The sequence below is a fragment of the Kwoniella europaea genome, chromosome 1 (assembly GCF_036810445.1).
Source record: "Kwoniella europaea PYCC6329 chromosome 1, complete sequence".
NCBI classification, from domain to species: Eukaryota; Fungi; Basidiomycota; class Tremellomycetes; order Tremellales; family Cryptococcaceae; genus Kwoniella; species Kwoniella europaea.
In genome coordinates, this window is record NC_089487.1 from 10,235,143 (window position 1) to 10,252,361 (window position 17,219).

Here is a 17,219-nt window from a genome sequence, read left to right on the forward strand (position 1 = left end):
CTTTGATATACGGTACACTTTTGAGGAATGTCTGGTGATAACCATGCCGTCACGTGATGAAATCGGTTGTGGAGTCCCCGCAAACTTCGATCATCGGGGGGATACGAACATTACGAGTTGATCTACTGCAAAAGACGTCATATAACTAGCATATGTCATGACCATATAACCAGATACATCTCTCTTCGTCCCTTCTTCCCTGCCTTCTCATAACATAGTGAATTACTCAAAGATGGTATCAACAAGAAGTAAAGCCACCAATAATCATTCCTCTCCCTCCCAAGGGGCAGAAACAGGTGAAAAGAGATCACAACCTTCTTCTTCAGCGAAGAACGGAAGATCACCTAAGAAAGCTAAACAGGAGAAAGAACAGGATGTAGCTGAGAAAAAGGAGTTCGAAGTTGCCGTTCAAGGTGAACCTACCACCGAGACTAAGAGGGAAGAGACCAATCTGGGAGAGGAAGGGGTCAAAGATGAGATTGCAGCTGAGAAAGCTAAAGCCAAAGATGAGGATAAAGTGGAAAGTAGAGAGGATGAAGTAAAACGCGAAGAGAAGAAGGAGAGTGGTGAGAAGGATGATGAAGACGAACCTAGGCATGGTATGTCATTTTCCTATCCGTACTCCTAAGCTGAGGGGGATAGACGAGTTGATGTGATGTGTGGTCTGGAATCAAGGTACACTCGAATCTGGACATATCTATTTCCTATACCGACCCAAGGTAGAAACTGAAGAAGCGGAATCATTAGATGATATATCCAAGTAAGTATCGAGCTTACTCCTATCACCTGAGAGTCGATCTGTAGATGATGAAAGCTGATTCCATTTTATTTGCTCGTCTTTCAGATTCCATATCCTCCTTATTCCTCAATCGGGTAAACATTCCAAAGGACATTATCATCGAATTATCGAAGTTGGTAAGAAGAAGTTACCAGATCCAGGTGCGAAGCATCAAGTGATCTGGGGATTGGTTGGTGGCGTGGGTGAAGATAAGAGTACTTTGAAAGATTCGTTTGGTGCTTATACCTGCGAGACAAAGACAAGGGGTGAGCTGTTTTTCTGCCTTTCAATCCTTGCCTGACGAGGAAGTAGTAGATAGCTCATCGTCTACGAGCTAATATATCATTATTATCATCAATACTAATACCACTACTCTACTAGGTACTCGTCATCAAGCTGCCGCTCGTCCAGCTGCTAGAGGGCATTACATCCTTCATTCACCCCGAGATGAATTAGCAGACAGTCCAGACCACAATCGTCAAAGGGATTATAAGACACTATTGGCTTACGAGATCACTACTCCGACTCACGAGGATTTCGGTCAAGTGCAAAAAGAGTTGGGTATAGAGGAGAAAGGAGCAGTGGTCTTGCAGGTTAAAGATCCTAATGTGGAGAGCAGAGGTAATCCTAGAGCAGCGGGAATCCCAAGGGAGAAGAGGGCTCAGGTGGGTACAGGATTGCAAGTGATCATGTATCAAAACGGATGCTAACTTTCCTTTTCTCCATTCAGTACCCACAACATCTCCTCGATATCTTCCGTAATCGTCGATTCATCCCCTCCAACCCAGTTTCGTTGTTGGATTATCAAGGTGCCGAATTACTCATCATCACTTCTCCTCATGAGCTGCACGAAAGTCTGGGTAAGCAAGGTGAGAAAGTTGAAGATGACTTGGATCATGATTCCGCTGCTGAGAAAGTCAGTATGGACGATGCGTTGAAGGAGTTGGGGCTGAGTAAGCGGGAGTTCCCTGAAGACGCTTTGGAGGGGAATTGGGCGTAAGGTTAGTCAAGAGATGAAATGTAAAGCAGACAAAGAAAAGATATAATCGCATCGAACATGGACATCGGTGTTATTGTGTCACCCAAAATCAGTTTATTGTAAAATCAGTATCATTCAGTAAGTTATGATAACCTAGTGCAAAAAGGTAGATATATGTGATGTGAAAAACAGTGAAAGATGAAATACGAGTATGTATGTTACCTCAAATATGTTCATTATTAATGCCAGGTATCCTATTATATATATTGATTGATGATCAAGTACAGTACAGCGTACAACATATTCAGGAAAATAATCCAATTCTCCCTGTATAATCCGAAATCTTGCTTCCATGATATGATGTCTTGTCTTGTACCATTGCTGATTGCTCCCCTTCCCATTCCATATTCATACAGGTCGTATTTCCCGTTTGGTATCTTCCTTACGCTCTTTATCCTCTCTACCGAAAGTCAAGAATCAAAATATCGACCTGATCAGTATTTTTCACGGCAACTTAAGTGAGATTATCGACTTACATATCCTTTTCTCGTTCTTTCCCATAAAGCACTTCTCTCCTTACCTTCCTCAATTCCTCTTCGTCACCTCCTTCTTCTACATCCCCCTTCCGTTGAGGGTCATTCAGCCGACTCTCTTCCTCGGCAATATGAACCCTTTTCATCCTTTCCTGATGTTCCTTCTCTTCCCTTTCGGCGTTGGCTTTCAACTCTGCCGATTTCTCTTCTTCCGTAGGTTCAGATGAGATGTGCAAAGCGTGTTTGATAGTGGATATAAAGTTCTGTTCACGTTTGGTTATCTTGGCGTATTTCGATAAACTAAATTACCAAAAAGCAAAATCAGTTTTTCCAACTCATGTGTATAAGTTGATTACGTCTGGGGACCAGAGATGGAGGGTAGAAGAGGATAGGGGACTGGCCTAAACAGCGTATTGTTAATGATGATGCTCACCCCCATAATGACTAGATACAGTTGACGGATAACAAACACCATCAGTCAATGAGATTCACTGTTTCGTTCAGCATGCGATATCTCATACTCACCAGAACACTCTTGGCAATCTTGACATGACTCAAATCCACGCCTCTATTCTCAAGCTGACCAATAAAAGCTCTGAAGTGCTATATAACGAAGGTACAAACAGTCAGCTATATGTTCTAGAACTAGTCGTACCCTGCGTAGAATAGCTAACCTCGATGGACGACCTATAATGTCCACTTAACGGATTGAGCGATTTGATCAATCCGTGTTTCACTACTATTATACCTGCCGATGTGACTTTGCCTCCAGCCAGGACTGGTAGGATAGGAAATATGATACGTCAGATTGTGACCACACAGCTTGTGTACGATTGGTAAATGGCTCACATGAAGAATGTTGGAAATTACCACTTTGCTTGATCCCGACAAACAGGTTTAACTTCATATCACAAACGTAAATCCAGGTGTTGCGTCTGTTCCCAGCGAAAGTTCAGAGTGTCAGTCCGTTTGTAAAGTTGTTGGATCCCTGTCCAATCCAAGGTAATTCGACAAGTAACCCAAATACAAACCATCTCAGCAATAAATATTCCTACCCACCTTACAGTCTTCCTCAACAACTCCTTCCTCATCCCTCCAGGTGTCAACCTCTTCTTCTTCCTCTCCAACCAGCCCTTCTCCTCATCATCCTTGTCCAATCCTATATAATGAGTATCCTCATTATCATCTAAATCCGATTCCGCCGAATAGCTATCCGACGATATCGACAGATCACTCGCCGATCCATATGACGATGGGGTCGATCCGGTTTTGCGGGATTTTCGAGCTTTCCAAGGTGTCTTTGTTGTAGTCGTATAATCATCTTTACGCGGTCGTTGGTCGTCTTCGTTATCTGAAGAATTATCTTCCGGTATTATCCCTTTACCATCGCCCGCATCTTTCCATTTCCCAGCGGCAGTATCGACAAGCTCGTTGTTCCTTGCCCTATAGCACCTCCCGTATTAGCTCTTTCTATGCAATGACTGTATGATAATGATGACTTGACATACCATCTCAATAACCCGTCTTTATCCACTTTAACCAAGTAATTCAACCTCTGTTCGGCAGACAAATACCTAAAGTGCCCCAACATCCTTTCTCAGCATATTACCATTATCCTTGTTAAAGATGGTGACTAACATGATTCGTTCCTTTTCCAGTCTGTCTCTAGGCATCTCTTCCAGATCAAGATCTTTGCCTTCGCCTCTGTCTAGCCTGGATAGGAGTTGTACTTGAGTCAGCTGAGATCACTCATGGAGAGTAAGACAGCGGTTGTTATGAAAATTTGTCGACATACCATCTGAAAAAGTTATCCTGAGTCTCAGCTTCTTTCCATTTCCTGAAATAGTATTTCATATTACTTCCTGTGTTGTATGATGATCAGCCGCGTCGAGTTGAGGTAATAATCTCGAAAGCTTAACTAACCATATCTATGCTGTTTAGGGTTAACATCAAGGTAAATATTTAGAACAATCAGCATTTCGAATAATCTGGTAGTATGAGTTATGATGACCAGAATACAATATCGTTGGATTCCAACTTACTTTACCGTCAATCATCTCGAGCCTGTTCAGTATCACCCAAATAATAAAGAATCAGAACCTCGCCCCTTCCAGTACCTCGGCAGGAGGGTTCGCATCATGTCAATTGTGATACTCACCAATGTTGCTGTTCCAGCGCTTTACTCTGAAAAGGTAATACCTCATTCTCATCCCTATCCTTACCCTTGCCCGTATTTTGATCCTTGGCGATAGGTAAGCTGAGATTACCCCAGAAAGTCGCTCGTCTAGCTTTCTTGGTGGATTCCGGTATTTCTTCCGTTGGTATATCCTCGATGAGATCTGAAGGGGGATTATAGAGTCCTTGGCCTGATTCGAGTCGAGAGGCAGCCTGGACTGCTCGATGCCATCTGATTGTAAAAAGGTATATCAGTATCGGCTGAATCATTGTGAGCTGAACAGAAGTGAGAGAAGAGAAGTTGGTATATTGCACTTAGTCCACAGTCTAGACAATATCGTGTCCCTCGTGTTGTGTTACATCATGACAGAACAGTAGATGCAAACTTACCTAGACTTCACGTCATTCTTATTATCCAATTGACCTTTCGAGTAACTCTGTTCGCCAGTCTGTTTCACAAGATCATCCCATCTTGCATCGCGCTGTCTATGTGGACCAAGAACAAATACCACATCATCAGTTTTGATTTTTTTAGCTGCACTACGTTATCGGGTAATATTGCAATCTAACAATATAACTTGTTTGTTCCGAAATGCCTATCACGTATGATCAATGAAGTGAATGTATAAAATGGTGACATACAATTTCATCCCTTTGACCATCTTCCTATCCCTATACCCTCTGTAATACCTCTGAATAACCCTTGTAGCTCCCTCCCTCCTCTGCAACTCTCGTAGATCCTCATCCCTCATTCTCGCATAATCCCGCTGCATATCATTCTCTTCGAGCGCAGATTGCCTCTGCTGTTCGGATGAAATAGGTATGGAAGGTGCGAGGGTGAATACGGATTTCAGTATATCCCTCTTGCTCGGCTTAAAGGCTGTATCGGGTTCATGGTCGTTCGTCGTAGAAGTGTTCTCTGATATGGAAGGATGTTGGAGGTTGTTTGCCATTGCGCTAAGGTCCATGGAGTTTATATGTATGTTTATAAATGGCGATGGATCTTGGTCAACTCCAAGGGTATAAATTCACAATCAAAGAGGTGGGATGAACAAACACCTCGTGTATATGGTGTAGTCCAAACTCGGAAGAAAGGAATGGGGTCGCGATTTGATTGCAGATAGTTCGGAGCTGTAGTGGTTATACCTTGACCGATAAGAGGCTAAGACTGCCAAGAGAAGCTCGAAGTGTATATGGTATGAAAGATGTCAAGGGTATATAAAAATCTGGTATCAATCAAACATTGACGAGGGGGAGAGAGAGGTAAGAGTAAGAGTAATGTTGTGCTGATGTTGTTGCTAAATGCAGCGAGCGAGTAACGTAACCGGACCTCTGTTTCGCTGTTCCTGGTCAATTCGTCACCACAACCCAAGGCTAAAAATAACAACTCGACTGGCAGACTGCGTATTGTAGGATACTTTGCTACCCAGGCCATCAACATATGCAGAGTACTTCAAACACAGTGTATATGCATGAAATAAAAAGGAACATATAACTAACGATCAAAGCAAGAACCAAGACAATGTTTTTTTGTGAAATTTCCATATTTTCTACCTAAAACACCTGACAAACGGCCCACCAAAAGGATAAAAGCGAAAAAGATAATATCACCTGAAAAGAAATAGAACTAAACCAATACGAAACCTCCTTCATTGAACCCCAAAGCCATACCCACAACACCTCCCAAGACCTTCCCCCCATCTCCTGTGAACCTCTGAATACCCAACTCATCCTCATCCTCGTCTAAAGCTTCATCATCTTCATCGGAATCTACCAGATCAGCTTCATTCTTGAGGCCGTTCAACCAAAGTGGCTGTTCGTTCAGTTCCGAATACCTGAGTGGTGGTGTGCCGCACACTTCCTCCTCATCTTCAATCGATGTGGTCGACGAGCTCGAGAGAGATCTGATGAGTGGTGGCGGTAAGGAGAATTCCTCGATATCAAGACAATAGTCGCACTCTGTTCGAATAGCTTGAGGATGAAGGTAGATCGATTCGTCCCAATCGGAACTGGATTGAATAGGTTCGATAGGTGATGGAGGTGCCAGTGTAGTCGAAGAGATGGGTAAAAGGATTGGAGTGTCCAGTGAAGACGATCTTTCTATCGTTGAGCCGGAGCGATGAGCGTGCGACGGTTTGTTCTCAACCGAGAAGGAATCTTCCTCTTCCTCCTCTTCAGCAACACCAGTGATGGTGACTTGAGGAACAGTCGAAGGTGATAGCGTAGGAGAAGGGAAAGTGAAAGCTTCGATTTGGTTGCTATCAAATTCCAGATCCATATCATCAAAGACAATTTCGGAGACCTTCGATTCTACCCATTCGTGAGTTACTTCTTGGGGAGATTGGAAATCCTCTTCACCGAAAGAAGATACGAGATCTTCGAACCATCTTTCTTCATTCCCATTGACAACTTCCTCCTCTTCGAAACTTTCTTCAGAAATGACATCTAATCCCATGGTCGAGTAAGAATCCAATTCGACCCGAAGGTCGATATTGGACCCTCCTTGGACAGACTTCCAAGCGCTCTTGATTGATTCCTTGACCAAAACGCCCTTGAGCAATTCAGGTCCTTCGTCGTAGAACGATGCGTCCAAAGTGGATAACTTTCTTTCCGAGATGGAAAGTAACCTGTACCCTACAGGGGTTAAGGTGGGTTTGGAAGTTGATTCGAATCTCATCTGGTCGATATCAATCTCTCTTGATAATGGGTATAAAGATGAACGTTGCTTCTTTGAAGCTTTTGTTGTTGTGAATATATCGTAGTTGTGATTATGCGATAAACCGTTTACAGTAGTAGTAGTAGCAATGACCTTTGGCAATTGGTCGACGACGTCTAATCTTTTAGGCTCGGTAATGATATAGTCTGGATCGACTGACTTAGCGGTGGTGGTCGTTGGACTTGTTCGTTGGTTAGTGGTGGAGGTGAACCTCGGGCAAGGATGACAAACTGGATTGTATGGAACATTTTGGATGATCTTGTTGAAAGAGGACTTTGTCGGTGAGGACGACGTGGTGATTGTTTAATTATTGGGTAAGGTTATAAAAGTAAAGCGTGGGAGAAAACTGGGAACGACTGTTTGGGTTTGGGTCGTTGAGTAGCGCAGTGTAGTAGAGCAAATTTAGTAACACATCTTGAATAGATGTATGAGCAGTATGTAAAGTATAAGAGTGATAGTGTTGATATACAGAAGAAAGAAGAGAAAGGAAGAAAGGAAGAGGAAAGCAGGTGTTGTTTATATGGGATATATGGATTATACGGATGAATAAGCTTTATGGCGTGAGAACACGAAATTGACTGGATCACCTCAAATCGAGTCAACCGAATAAACTAAATAAATTGATTAGTCACTCAGCTCGGGGCGCGTACGGTTCTTTTCGGATCGGACCCGGGTTGAATAATTTGATGTGATTCGGACATGCCCGTCAGTATATCACCCCAATCCAAGATCCCAGCCAGTCATATTCAAGATCAACCAAGATCCAGTCAGCCATGCCTCTAGTTAAACGCGCTCTTGCCAAGAGTGGGCATGGTGGGGCTCACCCCTCGGCCGAGTCATCTCGAAAGGTGCTCTCGATCTTTATACACTTCTGCCTCTACCTCTGCGTCTGCGTCGACGTTGATCTTCCGGGGGCAGCCTTGATTGGAACAAAATAGAGTCCGGTCTTACGGCTCGGGCAGATAATTTGTAATTCACAAAAAGCCTTTTGAGGCTTTGTACACATACATGACTGCGATTCAGCATCCGTCTGCTCAGTCCCGGATGCATTATCAGTACGCGTCGGGTGAAAGTTGACGCTGCTGCATTCACGATACGTGCGCATTCCTTCAGCGTTAGAGCTCCAGGAATACGTCCGGAACTACATCGAGATTTTGACGAATCGACTGATATCAATTATAAGACCATGACGATATTTGGATTTGACTGTGTATCCAGTTTGAATATGGATATGGTGTTACACCTATGATCTATGTCTATATCTACCTACGTGGACTCGTATCATATCAAATCATCCACGAACTCCGCAAAGTTTTCATATACCTTATCAGGTGGATGATCCGTCTGTTCGCTCTCAGTTCGATATTTCCCAGTACGCACTATATCATGCATCAGAGCGATAGATCAGTTTACAGTCCACAACTAGTATGAATATGGATAATGATCAGATGTTTGATTATTCCGTACTTACCTAAAATCCTCTTCAACCCCAACTCCCTCGCTCCTTCTCCCAGATCATTCTGTATATCATCCCCTATCACACCTATCTCCCCCTCTTCAATCGTATTACCATGATTATGCTGTAATCGTTGAATGGCGAGTTCGAAAAATGATTTAGTAGGTTTACCTACTATCAATGCCCTTTCTCCAGTGGCATGTTCAAGTAAATGAACAAATGGACCTATACCCAATGACAAACCCGCTGGTAGGCTGGATGTGGATGGAGATTGCTGGAAAGACGCTTTGTGAGGTGCTATCAATACTGCTTTTCTACCATCACCGTTCTTCTCGTCTTTGTCAGATGAGCTTGATTGAGAGTGAGAGACGGGTTCTGATTTGAGGATGCGGAATGCTTTGTTGAGGTTGTCGTATGATAACGAAGGTGGATCTAAGCCTAGTATCACGGAATCATACGTCCCTTGGTTCGGAGGGGAGGAGGATGAGGGGAACTCGGATTTGGCTGATTCGGACATTATAAGGAAAGGTCGTCTATCAAAGCGGTCTATGGTATCAGCTCATCTATCGTCTCATCATATTGTCAATCGTCAAAATCTCCATGTGAACGACCCAAGATCTCAAGATAAGAAATCGGACCACCTACCGAAATCCCTTCTCCTCTACTAGCTGTTTACAAGCACTCAAACTAGTCATCAACTCCTCCTGCGAAGCTTTAAATCCCATTTCGCCGAGCTTCGATAGTAGCTGTGAGGAAGATTCTTTGGTCGAGTTTGAGCTACGTCCTGTACCATCAACATCCAGTCGTATTGGTATACACTCTAGTTCCGGTTCATGTATCTTTGCGGAGTGAATCCTTCTCGTCAATTGTACAAGCGGGTGGAAGCTACATACCAAAAGATAAATGGTATTCTCGCTTTTCTCAACTTCTCAATAGCCTGTACAGCACCTTTTGTAGGTTCCGAACCAAGATGTAGAGTCCCATTGAGATCGATGAGCAATGCCTTGAGCTTCACAGGATTTCTATCATCGAATGATCATATGTCAGATCCCGTCCCATACTTGCTTGTATACAGGAGTTCACTCACTTTGACATGATTAACGCGTCTCAAGATCAAATACGTCCGAAGTGATCTGTTTTTTCCTACTACCTGACTGATATTCACACTCGATCGCTCATTTGCTTCTATATATCTATATTGTCTGCGCTATTAACACCTGTTTCTATCTCTTAGGACTATCTTGCACATTTGACCTTTCAACTCGCATGCATCAAAGGAAAGGAAGCATCTTTGTTTATCTATCGTCTGTCACGTGGGATTGATGTCGTCACACTGTGGAGACCCCATATTTCGCCATGTCCATCTCGATCGACAGAGACTGACTTTACAGAGAAGAGTTTTGACGATGGTCAAAAATACCAGGTGGGACTGCAACCCATAGTGTATGCCCGGTTGTAAATCTCGTTACATACCCTAAATGATAGCTCTTGCATAGCTAAAGAAGCCAAACAATCTATAATCTGATATCATGTCAATAGCTATCATTCAAGGATCTTCCGGCTCACTCGGCTCAGCACTCACTCGATACATCCTGGAAAACACAAACTTATCAGTATACGCCCTAACCCATCGACCGAGATCTGCCGAAGGGGACTTATCCTGTAAGCTCCTTGAAGGCGATATCAAAGGTAAAGGGAAGGAGAGGCTAAGTGTAGCTGGAGAGGTGGATATACGTAATGAAGATGGTCTAGCTAGAGCTGCTGAGATTGTTAGAGGTAGAGAAGGAGAGGGGAGAGTAAGGTTGATAGCTTGTATGGCAGGTATGGTGAGCTGTCTCCTACCATCATATATGCCAGCAGACACGTCCTAGCTACCATATTGTTGGTCATTGTACTCTGGTGATCAATGAAGGTAGTCGACTAACTTTCTGGGATGATTGTACAGCTGCATCCCGAAAAATCCTTATCGTCCATCAACCCGTCACTCGCACTAGAACAATTCCAGATGAACACCCTAGGTCATCTATTAACCTACAAGCATTTCGTCCCCCTCATTCCCACCAAGAAGCAATTCGATAAATTACGTTCGTCGTCAGAATGGAAAGATGGTGAAGGGGATCCTGCTCAGGGGTTGATAGGTGAAGGGAATAGTCTGTGTTGGTCTATGAGTGCTAGAGTGGGTAGTATAGGGGATAACCATCGTGGGGGATGGTACTCTTACAGAGCGTGAGTTGAGTTTCGCTGGACATTGATTACAGATACGCAAATGTTTTTATATCAGTATCTCCAAAAACTTCTAAACGGTCTCAAAGAATCAGAGTTACAGTATCGTTACAGCTCTGACATTGTTCTTGCTTCCTTTACAAATCATACGGTACTACCATGGCTTCATGCCCATTAGTCTAGAAATCTTAGCTGACATGCCTCTAGCTCAAAAGCAGCTACGAATCAACTGATCCGCACACTCGATCACGAACTGATCAACAAAAACTCCTCAGCTATAGCAGTAGGGTACCATCCCGGAACAGTCATCACGTCATTCACGAAACCCGTCTTGGGTGAGAATATCAAGCCTGACCCCGAGCATGGGAGGTTTAACATTGATCAGGCTATTGAGAAAATGACGAGCGTCATGGGTCAGGTAAAGAGGGGAGATGAGGGGAAGAAGTGGGAGGGGAGGTGTTGGGATTGGAAAGGTGATAGGATTGAGTGGTGAATTTCTTTCGCATACGAGTATATCATAATGTGCAGTACAGGCGTCTTCACAAAAGTTACTAATAATGACCTAACAATTGTGTTGTACTTATCTGCATACATCTCACACATGCATCAGGTAAATCCTCCTTTATAACCTTTCGGATCAAACACTTGATTGGAAATGTGCATGACCTTGGAAGTACAGTATATTTCGTTCCTTTGAGGTTCCATACCGTGTCATCCTTTCCACTATTTTACTCACCATCCGATCAAAGTATTACACCCCACTTACTGTATGGTAAATGTCCAAGTCGTATCAGATTATGTAGATAACTGAAATGATCGATGACACCTGCCCTACATCGTGACTTTGTGTCTTTCATGATCCTCTCAAAATCCAAATCCAAAAATAAAAGTAACAACAAAAACACATTTACTTAGTGGAAAAATCATTATATTCACAACGTAAATTATCAAAACTCACTTATGACGAGAGAACATCTCTAAAGTAGTACATTCGTTGATGAGTACGCTGTAAATCAAACAAGCTAACGACCCTCTTAAGAGAAGAAAATAAAATCAAAAGGGTATCATCTAACACTATTAGAACTATCAAAATCTCAAACCACAGTCAATCGTCTTTTTCATTTACTGTAAACAACCGAGAGTTCATACAGGCTATATAGCCCTACTGTATCGACAGGATGGCACCACTGGATATAGGTGATGTAGGAGGAGCTGTAGCTGGTGCAGCTGAAACTGCTGTCGGAGGTGCCAAGGGTGCAGTGGAAACTGCTACCTCGGCTGGTGGGGGTGCTGCTAAGACCGCTGCTGGGGCGGTGGCAACTGCGACTGTGAGTTGATTCGGTAGGGAACAGGTTTGGAAAACCGTAGATTGAGCTGACGCGAGGTCTTTGTTGCAACCCAATGTGTTTGATAGAATGCTGTAAACGATGCTAAAGTGAGCGAACAGTCTACACCTACCACCAATAGATATGCCGGGAAAAACGAAGTCGGCTGACCTAGTAAATGTCCTCTTATGTGCGAGTAGGGGAAGTATGATGATGCGAAAGGCATGTTGGGTATGTTCAGTAAGATGCAGGATGTGAGTGTGTAAGGTAATGTTGTCAAATGACGAATGATCAGCGCTGATCTAATCGTCCTTTCGAGGTATAGTTCATAACCAAGGTGCGTTGGCAATAATACATGATTCGCAGTACGAATAGGAACTTTTTGTTGACTGGCTACATCATGTTATATACCACTTAGATTCAAGATGCTTGGGACAAGTATCAAACATTGATCATCTTCGGTATGTACAGTCACTCCCTCTTCCAACAAATACTGATCCCTCATACTGTTAGTCGTATGCTTTATCATCTTCCTCTACATCACCATGACCATCTATTGCTGTTATCACTTCATACACGATTTCTTTCGTTGTGCATGTTGTTGTGTTCGATGTACCTACAAGTGTGAGAAATACCTATGGAAACATAGAGGTCCGATCAGTAACTGTCTTTGTAAACCGTGCAAATCCCGTAATTCAAAGGGAGATAAGAAAAAGGAAAAAGAAGATTATCACAAATGTTCTGCAATCTGTTTGAAGACTGTACCAAGGTCGACTAGGATGGAATTGGAGAAACAACATGGTGATTTGCGTAAAGGATGGTTTGACTCGACTTATTTTGCTAGATCATGTGGGAGAGTAGAACTTCCTGAAGTTCCTGAAGAAAGAGCGAAATGGCACTGGTATGGACACGAGGATCAGAGGATACATAGGATGGCCAGTGGTTGTGTACCGAGTGGTAATGAGGAAGAAAGGTTGGAGAAGGAATATGAGAGAAGGAAGAAGAGAGAAACGTATTGGAAGAACTTGGCTAGAGGGGTTGATAAGTTGAGGGAAAATGCGGGGAGCTGGAAGAAGAGGGTCAACAAAGATTGGGCGAAGGAGAATGATCTGAAAGTGTAAAGAGGGCAATTTTGTGATGGTGATATCTGTCAGTCGCGCTGGAGGTATCGCAGATCATGCAGTGCTGTTAGTCGTCAACTTAATGTCACTCATCAGTAGCCTGCATATCCTTCGGAAGTTGTGGCGTATCCTATGGTAAATGCAAGATGCATTGTCAATCCGTCTAAAGCATACCAAGGAACTTCTTGATATCTGCATCCCCTCTAAATCCAACTATATACGGAATCAGCTGTCTGTCCGCCAACAAGACGAAAGAAAGCAGCTCACCGAATTTGTTCTTCACCACACCATTCTTGAAAGCTACGACAGTCGGTAGAGCTGACACCTGTGTTGAAATATATCTCATCAATCCAATCCCACAATCACTTTCTTCCAGCTGTTTGCGCAGCACGATTGCCTTTGAGACCTCGCTGACTCACCTTGAATTTAGCTGCTAATTCTGGGTAATCGTCCACATTGACAGTCATCAGATCGTACGATGACTCAGGACCAGTATGACTTTTGAGTAATGGAGTGAGCACTCGACATGGCTGACACCATCTACCAGATAATCATCAGCTATGATTCATGCGGTTCACTAGGTTGACACACAGCTGAGTTGACTCACTCAGCGTAGAAATCGACTAAAACTGGTTTAGCACTTCCTTCTTCCAATGCTCGTTTGTTGAATGCCTATGAAGCGTAATGGATATATGAGCTCGGCTGGTTTTATGAACTCCACTTAGCTCACCTCCTCGTTAGCATCTAGGAAATGATCTCTTGCTATCCTGGTAGCATGGAACGATCGAGCTAAATCTGGTCGGAACGATGGTCCCGCTTTGGCTAAAGGTCGAGCTGAGCGGAGAGCTTGAGATAACATGGTAATGATTATGAAGCTGATGATGTACGATGAGCAAGGGTGTTTGCTGCAAACATATAGTGTCGGTGATGAATAGTCAGGCAAAAGACATTCACAAAGTCGAGAGATGAAGATGCTTAGATGCTTAGAAATCTCGGTTGAGTGATGTCAGCTTGTAAAGTATGGCGGCGATATCCGCACTACCTCGACCTCCACTTTTGATTTTTCAAAGAAGACAACCATGCTGAAGATGGATCAGTTGTGGTTGATGATCATGATAATGAAAGCATAGAAGGGAGTCATAACATACGACGAGAGAAGGAATATATAACCAACGGTAAAGGGGTATCAAGAACCATCTCAGAGTGAAAAATGCCTAAAGCTAGTGAGCCCGACTCGATCAAAATGAGTTTCTGTCACCTTTGCCGCTTATTGATTGTCTCAAAATTTGTTTTCCCCAGATAAACAGTCGAAAGGTCATAAGGGCAAGGTGTATTCTGTGCCGACCGCTCAGAGCAAGTTCAGTAGCCTCCTGATTTGAATGATCGCATGTCAGCTGACTCTGATAATTCATGTAGAGAAGAAAGGTTTGGAAGTACCCAAACTCCACTCTCTGGCGAACAAGCAAAAAGCAAAGGTCAGTGCGCACCTCACCTAATCGCCAGATATCTTTCTCTAATGCTCATACCAATCATCTGGATACCATAGATCGGTGCCAGTACAGCAAGTCATCCCACGCCTCAATCATTGGCTACCCTCTCTGCAGCAGACCAGTATGGACCCGAATCAACCGGCGCTGGATTAGGTGGAATATCATTCTACGAACCGATTGATGCTTCTCTCACCACTCGAGATTCATCTTCGAAAGCGTTTATGAGGGAGTTGAGAAAAGTGATAGAGAGGAGTGATGTGATTATACAAGTTTTGGATGCGAGAGATCCGGACGGAACGAGGAGTAGATGGGTAGAAGAGGAGGTGAGAAAGAGGGATGTACAGGGGAAGAAATTGCTAGCGGTGGTGAATAAGATTGGTATGTTATGATCTGATCAGCTTACCAAAGCATGTGCCGTCAGAGAAGCGACTTCAAGCTAATAGATGAGATACTGAACCATAGATCTTGTACCCCGAGCAAATCTCGAAGCATGGTTAAAACACCTTCGTCATTCTTTCCCTACTATGCCTTTCAAATCCTCAACTCAGAATCAGCGTCAGCACTTATCACAAGTAGCCGTACCGTTAGCTCAGCCAGCTGCTATACCAGGTCAACAACAGAATTTACCCGCTTTACCAACCACCTCGTCATCCCTTGGTGCACCTGCTCTTCTGCATCTACTAAAACAATACGCTTTATCTACTCCACACTCATCGTTGACAGTCGGTGTCGTGGGATATCCCAATGTTGGAAAATCATCTTTGATCAACTCACTGAAGAGATCAAGAGCATGTGCGGTAGCTTCCATGCCGGGTAAGACCCGTGTGGTACAAGAAGTCGTACTAGATAAGGGAGTCAAGATTCTAGATTGTCCTGGTGTGGTATTGGAAGATATAGGTAGATCCACAGAAGGAGAAGAAGGAAAAAAGAAGCAAGCTGAGATCATGTTAAGGAATTGTATCAAGGCGGAATTGGTTGAAGATCCAATATCACCCGGTAAGCTGATCGATCAAGATTATGTACAATAGATGTTAGCTGACAATCGTGATTCTCCCAATCTGATAGTCGAGGTAATTTTGACGAAAGTTGATCCAGCTCAGTTACAAAAACTGTACAACATACCTCTCTACGACGGAGTACGGGACTTCTTAATCAAGATAGCCCTAACGAGAGGTAGATTAGGTAAAGGTGGTATACCCGATTTGGAAGGGTCCGCAGTCCAGATATTGCGAGACTGGAATTCAGGTAAAATATCGTATTTCACCGTACCCCCCGCTATCCATCCTTCTTCTGCTCCATCCCAATCGCAGAAACCCGCCAATGCGGTCATACTCAATGGAGAAGATGATGTTGAGATGAGTGGAGATAAAGTGGGAGATGCCAAGATCCTGAATACTCTCAGTGAAGCATTCACTTTAGACGGTCTTTTCGATAATCTAGGTGATGAAGCTGCCTGGGAGGGTGAAGAGGCTGCTGATACAGAAGCTATGGCTGAAGAGTGAGCTTTTCGATTATTCCTCCAGTGGAATTTATAGCTGATTTCGAATATAGTGTGGACCTTGCAAACACCGCTCCAGTATCTCAGACTACTGTCCCAACGTACAAACCACCTCAGCCGATATACGCTGATTCGGACGATGAGGATGATTCCGATGCTGAGCCATCTACCTTCCGACCGCCGCCAGTCGCATCGTCATCAACCTCTTCATTCCCTACTCAACCAGTCGTACCTCGTCAACCGGTCTTACAGAATAATAGGTTATTCACAGCAGAGGAATTAGCGGTACTACCGGCTGGGATGTTAGATCGATCTAAAGCAAAAACAGCCATGAAGAAAGCTAAAAAGAGACGTGCGGCAGTAGAGAGGACAGAGGGCGAATTGATGTTGGGCTTCATGGGGATGGACGTCGAGGAGCCCATGGCGGAATTAGAAGAGATCACATCGGGTAACGAACGGGATATGTTGGGAGGAGAAAGAAGTGGATTGAGTAAGAAGAGTAAGAAGGAGAAGAGAAAGGCTAAGAAGGATAAGGAGAATCAACAGAAACGACAAATCAAATCAATGGATATGGATGAAGAGATGGATGGAGAAGATGAAGATGGAAGAAAGGAGAAGGATTTCGCTAATTTCTTGGCTAATATGGGAAGTGAGTGTTTGCCAGCTTTTCTTTTTCGTCGGTTCAAAGTACTCTGTGCTGATTCTAGTCTGTTTTCAATGCATAGCTGAAGATTCGGACGAAGAATTGTAAATGCTATCTTGAATTACCTAGACGCCTGGACCGCATTTCGTATGCATTTTCGGTAATCGCTTATGTCTTTCGGAGGACACGTACTGTCATCTCTTGAACCCAGCTGGCCTTGCTTACTCAACGAACATTGCTCAATGTTGATCAGCTGAAATTACAATACTAACCATCAAAGCC

General features: G+C 43.6%; 8 protein-coding genes across 8 annotated transcripts; 4 read left to right on the plus strand and 4 right to left on the minus strand.

Moving 5' to 3' along the window:
• Window positions 1-232: 232 nt before the first annotated feature.
• V865_003893 (uncharacterized protein) lies at window positions 233-1,778 on the plus strand (the record flags this gene model as incomplete). Its single annotated transcript, XM_066227680.1, has 5 exons — window positions 233-599; window positions 676-760; window positions 845-1,044; window positions 1,160-1,443; window positions 1,509-1,778. 5 exons carry the CDS (start codon window positions 233-235, stop codon window positions 1,776-1,778), a joined length of 1,206 nt encoding a protein of 401 aa, XP_066083777.1.
• Window positions 1,779-2,165: 387 nt separating this feature from the next.
• On the minus strand, window positions 2,166-5,418 carry V865_003894 (uncharacterized protein; the record flags this gene model as incomplete). The annotated part of the gene is made up of 15 exons (XM_066227681.1): window positions 2,166-2,217; window positions 2,294-2,590; window positions 2,724-2,734; window positions 2,816-2,893; window positions 2,965-3,068; window positions 3,140-3,225; window positions 3,350-3,733; window positions 3,799-3,864; window positions 3,929-4,003; window positions 4,086-4,152; window positions 4,214-4,223; window positions 4,333-4,354; window positions 4,449-4,697; window positions 4,856-4,951; window positions 5,108-5,418. The coding sequence occupies 15 exons, from the start codon at window positions 5,416-5,418 to the stop codon at window positions 2,166-2,168; spliced, it is 1,908 nt and encodes a 635-aa protein (XP_066083778.1).
• Window positions 5,419-6,092: 674 nt separating this feature from the next.
• V865_003895 (uncharacterized protein) lies at window positions 6,093-7,142 on the minus strand (the record flags this gene model as incomplete). Its single annotated transcript, XM_066227682.1, has 1 exon — window positions 6,093-7,142. One exon carries the CDS (start codon window positions 7,140-7,142, stop codon window positions 6,093-6,095), a length of 1,050 nt encoding a protein of 349 aa, XP_066083779.1.
• A 1,320-nt stretch (window positions 7,143-8,462) lies between these two features.
• On the minus strand, window positions 8,463-9,732 carry V865_003896 (uncharacterized protein; the record flags this gene model as incomplete). Its single annotated transcript, XM_066227683.1, has 5 exons — window positions 8,463-8,560; window positions 8,653-9,170; window positions 9,283-9,414; window positions 9,531-9,659; window positions 9,725-9,732. The coding sequence occupies 5 exons, from the start codon at window positions 9,730-9,732 to the stop codon at window positions 8,463-8,465; spliced, it is 885 nt and encodes a 294-aa protein (XP_066083780.1).
• A 434-nt stretch (window positions 9,733-10,166) lies between these two features.
• On the plus strand, window positions 10,167-11,353 carry V865_003897 (uncharacterized protein; the record flags this gene model as incomplete). Its single annotated transcript, XM_066227684.1, has 3 exons — window positions 10,167-10,463; window positions 10,583-10,863; window positions 11,068-11,353. The coding sequence occupies 3 exons, from the start codon at window positions 10,167-10,169 to the stop codon at window positions 11,351-11,353; spliced, it is 864 nt and encodes a 287-aa protein (XP_066083781.1).
• A 685-nt stretch (window positions 11,354-12,038) lies between these two features.
• Window positions 12,039-13,306, plus strand: V865_003898 (uncharacterized protein; the record flags this gene model as incomplete). Its single annotated transcript, XM_066227685.1, has 6 exons — window positions 12,039-12,188; window positions 12,275-12,295; window positions 12,386-12,439; window positions 12,511-12,522; window positions 12,604-12,646; window positions 12,699-13,306. The coding sequence occupies 6 exons, from the start codon at window positions 12,039-12,041 to the stop codon at window positions 13,304-13,306; spliced, it is 888 nt and encodes a 295-aa protein (XP_066083782.1).
• A 163-nt stretch (window positions 13,307-13,469) lies between these two features.
• Window positions 13,470-14,165, minus strand: V865_003899 (thioredoxin; the record flags this gene model as incomplete). The annotated part of the gene is made up of 5 exons (XM_066227686.1): window positions 13,470-13,519; window positions 13,574-13,631; window positions 13,726-13,846; window positions 13,914-13,978; window positions 14,037-14,165. 5 exons carry the CDS (start codon window positions 14,163-14,165, stop codon window positions 13,470-13,472), a joined length of 423 nt encoding a protein of 140 aa, XP_066083783.1.
• A 351-nt stretch (window positions 14,166-14,516) lies between these two features.
• V865_003900 (uncharacterized protein) lies at window positions 14,517-17,045 on the plus strand (the record flags this gene model as incomplete). Its single annotated transcript, XM_066227687.1, has 9 exons — window positions 14,517-14,529; window positions 14,606-14,659; window positions 14,723-14,781; window positions 14,853-15,174; window positions 15,259-15,368; window positions 15,417-15,792; window positions 15,862-16,294; window positions 16,348-16,943; window positions 17,020-17,045. The coding sequence occupies 9 exons, from the start codon at window positions 14,517-14,519 to the stop codon at window positions 17,043-17,045; spliced, it is 1,989 nt and encodes a 662-aa protein (XP_066083784.1).
• Window positions 17,046-17,219: the final 174 nt, after the last annotated feature.